At 42.4% G+C, this 5,603-nt stretch overlaps 1 protein-coding gene across 1 annotated transcript in view; it reads right to left on the bottom strand.

The window, feature by feature from the left end:
* The window catches only part of ZKSCAN2 (zinc finger with KRAB and SCAN domains 2), a 15,657-nt gene extending 10,483 nt beyond the window's left edge, over nucleotides 1-5,174 (bottom strand). The window contains exons 1-4 of the mRNA XM_007954168.2: nucleotides 4,770-5,174; nucleotides 3,557-3,743; nucleotides 941-1,032; nucleotides 474-600 (exon numbers count right to left, since the gene is read on the bottom strand). Coding sequence (XP_007952359.1) covers nucleotides 474-600; nucleotides 941-1,032; nucleotides 3,557-3,743; nucleotides 4,770-5,174 — 811 coding nt within the window. The remainder of the gene's footprint in view (nucleotides 1-473; nucleotides 601-940; nucleotides 1,033-3,556; nucleotides 3,744-4,769) is intronic.
* Between the last annotated feature and the right edge of the window lie 429 nt (nucleotides 5,175-5,603).

Raw genomic sequence — 5,603 nt, 5'->3', positions numbered from 1 at the left:
TTTTTTTTTTTTTTTAATTATATGTAAGAGCTCTGATGGCATAGTGCCTAAGGCATTTGACTGTTAACCAGAATGCTGGTGGTTCAAACCTACCAGCCACTCCTTGGAAGGAAGATGGGGTAATCTATCCATAGTGATACCACCTCAGAAACTCAAGGAGGGGTCACTATGAGTCAGATCCGACTCAACGGCAATGAGTTTGGTTTTGGTTATTTTATATATATATAAAATTGAAATAAATTTATAGTAAAATTTAAATAAATTATAAAATTTATTTATATACATATATACATAAATATATACATAAAATTACTACAAAGAAGTACAGGTGCAGTAAGAGGAGACGGATAACAGATTATAACGGACAACTCATAAAGGTCTTTTAAGTGCATTTATAACTATTTTATTATCAGTAGAGATGAACATATTAGAAATCCTCTGTGCTTTCATTTGAAAAGGGAAAGAATCCTCACCCAAGGAGACCATGTTTCCAACACTCTCCTTCCTGATCTCCTGGTAGAAGTCTCTGTGAGCAGGAATCTGATGCACACTCTTTTTGTAGGAGAAACCTCTTGCCATGTGGGTATCTTTCACTGGTCCCTGTAAGAACACTAATACCAATGACTACCAAGATCACTGCATGGGTCTTCTAAGGATGAATGATCATGAGTGAAGCACAGAAAAGCCCCAAGGAAGAGCTGAAATTAAGGAGTCAACTGTATGTTATGTGCCAAATGAAACAAAGGATACTATAGTCATAAGAGAGGTAATTCAGAAAGGAGCCCTATTATTCAGAAGGCAGGGTTCAATGTTTTCTGGAAAAAAATAAGGGGAAGAGGAGTCCTTTGGCAAAAGTACAAAAGTTTGAGGCTAGTGAAGGCACAGGAAATCATTGCAACTGAGCACTCTAGGAAGGAAGGTCAGAAAGAATAGAATTTACCTGAGATCCAGCAGGAAGATGTGTGGTTGTCACTTCCTGGTCTCTGGTGTTCCATTCATCAGCAGGGATAGGAACCCAGGGAGAAGGACAAGCTGTAAGAAGAAAGAAACAGTATTCTGGGCTCTGGTCCTTTCATTCATGCTGCTGTTTCTTTTAAGAAATAAGTATGTGGAAGTAACCAACAAATATAAATTGATCACTTTTCAGTGCATTCAGAGCAATGTTCTAAACCATGGTACCTAAGGCAGGGATCAAATGTTTTCAGGAGTAATCAAATAATCAAGTAAAGTACATGATGAAAGGGGCCAGGTACGGACTGTGGAGAACTTGAGATTGCCTGCTGCTTTGAAAGGACACAGCCAGTGCTTGCTCCAGCTGATGCCCCAATGTGAGACTATGGCCCAGGAATAGTTAGAGCTTCTAATTTTTCAAGGGAAGCCAAAAATCTGGACTTTCACGTGAAGTCTCAAAAGTCTTAAACATTGGGAACAGACTAAATTAAAAAAAAAGTATAGGAGCTCTGGCAGCATGGTGCCTAAGGCACTTGACTACTAACCAGAAGGTTGGCGGTTCAAACCGACCAGCCGCTCCTCAGAAGGAAGGCTGGGTAATCTACTTCCGTAGTGATACTGCCTCCACAACCCAAGGAGGGGTCGCTATGAGTCGGGTCCGACTCAACGGCACATAAGAACAACAACATAGGTGAAACAGAACAAGGATGACTTGGCACATGGGTTATCAGTTTGTGACCTCTACTGTAAATAAATCCCATATAAATAAATATTTCCCTGAGGGACTTAAGATACATAGTACTGGAGACAGGCAAATACACCCCTCTAAGGGGGGAAGCTCTGGTTGCGTAGTGCCTAAGGCACTTGACTGCTAACCAGAAGGCGGTTCAGACCCACCAGTCACTCCTCGGAAGGAAGGTTGGGCAATCTACTTCCGTAGAGATACCGCCTCAGAAACCCAAGGAGGGGTCACTATGAGTCGAGTCCGACTCGAAGGCACATAACAACAACATCTATCCTTCAAAATTTTTGTCCTCTCCAGCCTCAGTATGTACCTTGACAGAACACACTTTTATTTAAAAGAATTTCTTATTGTCCTAAACCAAACCAAACTCACTGCTGTCGAGTTGGATCTGACTCATAAAGACTCCTCCTTGGGTATCCAAGGCAGTATCACGATGGTAGTAGATTGCCCAACTTTCCTTCCGAGGAGTGGCTGGTAGGTTTGAACCGCCAGCCTTCTGGTTAGCAGTCAAATGTCTTAGGCACTAACACCACATAGGTATTTATTAGACTAAGTTTATAAGTTAAATATCTGAGGGCATCTAATCCATGTGAATAAGGGAGCTTTAATGCTGATGAACACACATGTGATAATTCATAAACTATTAATATTTGCCATTCATTCTATCATAGTATGATTTTGGAGATGGTAAACAAGTGGGCTATAGTAGTACTGAATCTTACTCCTCAGTGAGAGGTTATATGAGTTTGAAAAGTAAAGTACTGATTTGGGTAAAGGGAAAGACAATATACCAAAAAAAAAAAAAAAAAAAAAAAGGTAACTGCCTTCACAGAAGAAAGCAAGCTAACATTTCTTGAGCACTATTATGCATTGTAGGAGCCCTGGTGGTGCAGTGAATAAGTGTTTGGCTGCTAAAAGAAAGGTCGGCTGTTTAAATCTACCAGTCACTCCATGGGCAAAAGATGTTGAATCAGCTTCTGTAAAGATTTATAGCTTTTGAAACCCATGGGGAAGTTCTCCTCTGTCCTACAGGGTTGCTGTGAGTTGGAACTGACTTCACAGCAATGGGTTTGGGTTTTTTGGTATTATGTATTGGCCCTTTTTCAGTGCCTCATTCAAACTACACCAATAATCTTTCACAGATGAGCAAGTGGAAACTTTGTGGAGTATACTGACCAATACCATGCAGATAAAAAATGGCAGAACTGGGTTTTGAACCCAGGTTTGTCTGTGTCCAAAGCCTAAGCTCTTAACCCTCTACATGCTAGTATATAAACTGAAGTCTTTTGACAGCAGGACTAATGATCTTTCTTTCCTCTAGTCTGATACCACATCTCAGGGACAAAGAGCTCATGATGGACTAGGGGAGACAGGGTGTTTATTTCCTTGTATTTGATTGCTTCATTAGTGTCTAGGGAAGCTGTGAACAACAGTGATCCCTTCTCTACAGTCTCATGGTTTATCCCTCTCATAGGCTACTTCTGTGATGCTTCGACTCATAAGTCACGTTTTGAAAGTACATGTTTTGTTTCCCCTTCCAACGGTTTCTCAAGTTGTTTACAGTCAGCCAAGAACACATATATAGACACACATGACAAGACTAAAAAATATAAGCTGATAGTACAAGAAATTTGTAAGTAACACTGCAAGATTTCAAGGCCAGCCAGGACAATCTAAGTTTTCCCATCTTTAAGGTTTTGTTTTCTTATGTTGCACATTTCCCAACTCTTGAAGGTATACTGCAAATGCTCAGTCCCTATTCAAATATGTATTGAGAGCACCCTACTCTGAGCAAGTCAATGTCAAGGATGCAAAATCATTCTGCCATTGTCTGCACTGAGCACGCTGACTTCTTCTTACCATTCTTGAGAAAAGGCCGATGCTCTCTTTTACAGTTCAGCTGTTCCTGGTGTCTTGAGTGGAGGCTTCTGGACTCCTCCAGGGATACCACCCTGGACTGGGTTTCCACCTGATCTGGCTGGAAGTCTGTTACCTCCCATGCTGCTCCAAGTGAAGACTCATTTTCTGAATGCACAGGACTGCTGACCTAGGAAATAAGTCCAATACCATAACAGAACGAAAGAAAAGAGGTTGAGATCAGAGCAAAAGTCCCCCAAGAAAGATATCAAAGAAGGGTTGAAGATGTGAGAAAGAGTGGGGGCATTCGGTTAATAGCACTGTCTAAAAGTTTGGCACCAGAGTACAGTACTTTTTATTAATGGAGAGAAATATATAATGCATACAGAAAATCTGTCAGGAGTAAAACACAGAACTGTTATTAAAATAAAGATTATTTGAGTCCCAACAACTATTAGGTCCACAGAGGAGTAAAAGTCATCAGAACATGAAAACAGTCACTAGTGAACTCAAAATTTGTAAGATTCTCACTTAAGACATCTAATGTCCATCTCTGACCAACAGAGCAACAACCTGGTGACAGAGCTTTACAGAATGCAAATTCTGTCCAAGGTGAAACTGCAAATCTTGCAAATGATGCGAGATTCCATGAGGTTAATGAAAGGGATGATGAAAGACAACTAGAACAGCATGCAAAGCCATTTACAAATGAGGATCTGGCAATTAAACCAGAGAAGAGTGGCAAAGACGATGACATTGACAGACACTTAAGACACAGTGATTAGAATATTTAAGGATTCCGGACGGCCCTGGGATAAATGATAATGCCCTGGCTCTTTTTCTGAAGGGGGAGGCAAAAAATAACCCTCTTTAGGATCAGGCTGCAAAAGCCAAACCCTGTGAAACATAACTATATTGCCGCTTGTATAATTTTGTCAGAAACATGTCCAAGATTTAAAATAAATACTTGCATGTATAATATTTTCTTTCATTTGCAAGATGTTTCAACCAAACCGCTGATAATATGTATTTTTTCTTCTTCTTCTCTATTTAACGTGAAATTTTGGTCCCCCTTTCAAGCGGATTCACTTTAAGGGTCTTGTATTAGAACTGTTCCCATCATTCCCTAACAAGCACTTCCTGCAATGCTTTCCCTGCCCAGCTGCTTGTCCCACTTTTTTCTTTCTAAACACAAACATTGGGGAAATCCTCTCACCTGCCGTCCTAGTCTTCCAGTCTTTTTCTCCAAATGCACTACCAGGGCCACTGCCTCCTCTCCACTTTCCGGACACTGCTCCTGTGCCCACGCCTGAATCTTCTCCGGTAAAATGGTGAGAAACTGCTCAATCACGAGCAGCTCAAGCATTTGCTCCTTGGAACGCATTTCTGGCTTCAGCCACCGGCAGCAGAGTTCCCAGAGTTTACTGAAAGCTTCCTGAGGTCCGGTCACATCCTCGTAACAGAACTGCCGGAAGCATCTGCGAAAGGTCTCAGACTCGGAGCTATCCGATCCTTCCATGATGGACTCCGACGTCCACTCGGGGTCCTTCTCCATCTTCATTACTAGGCACCCCTCAACCTCCAAGGGAGCACTGACATGAGGGCTAAGCGCTGCAGCCATGCTCCAACCAAGGGTTTAATGTCACGTCTTGCTTAAACTGGGGGTCCAAGTGAACCTCCAAGAGCTCTCTGCTTACTGTTCTTGCAGGTGTGGGAAGGCAGGGTGGTAAAAAACGACACTGTCAGCAGAAAACGGGTAATCCCGGCTGATTAATTAAATCTATTCTAGGCCCTTGAAAAGGAGGCTGTGTACCCTAAGGTCCAAAACCCCGCCTTTTCTCCAGACAAGCTGTGGCCCCGCAATGTGATTTTTCAGGATGCATCCCTTTTGTAGTGCAATGTCGGAAACAGTGAGGAGCTAAACTGGGAGAAAATCAAGGAAACTAAGGAAAGGAGGGATTGGAGGGGTGTGTGTCAGCTACCCCGGGTTTGTGCTCTGGGGAGGCGACGCCCAGGGCGGGTAAGGCCGGACGTTCACGCCCCGCCCGGC

Source organism: Orycteropus afer, unplaced genomic scaffold (genome assembly GCF_000298275.1).
Source record: "Orycteropus afer afer isolate SDZICR_OR568_19922 unplaced genomic scaffold, OryAfe1.0 scaffold00438, whole genome shotgun sequence".
NCBI classification, from domain to species: domain Eukaryota; kingdom Metazoa; phylum Chordata; class Mammalia; order Tubulidentata; family Orycteropodidae; genus Orycteropus; species Orycteropus afer.
This window is presented reverse-complemented; position numbering and strand designations above follow the sequence as displayed.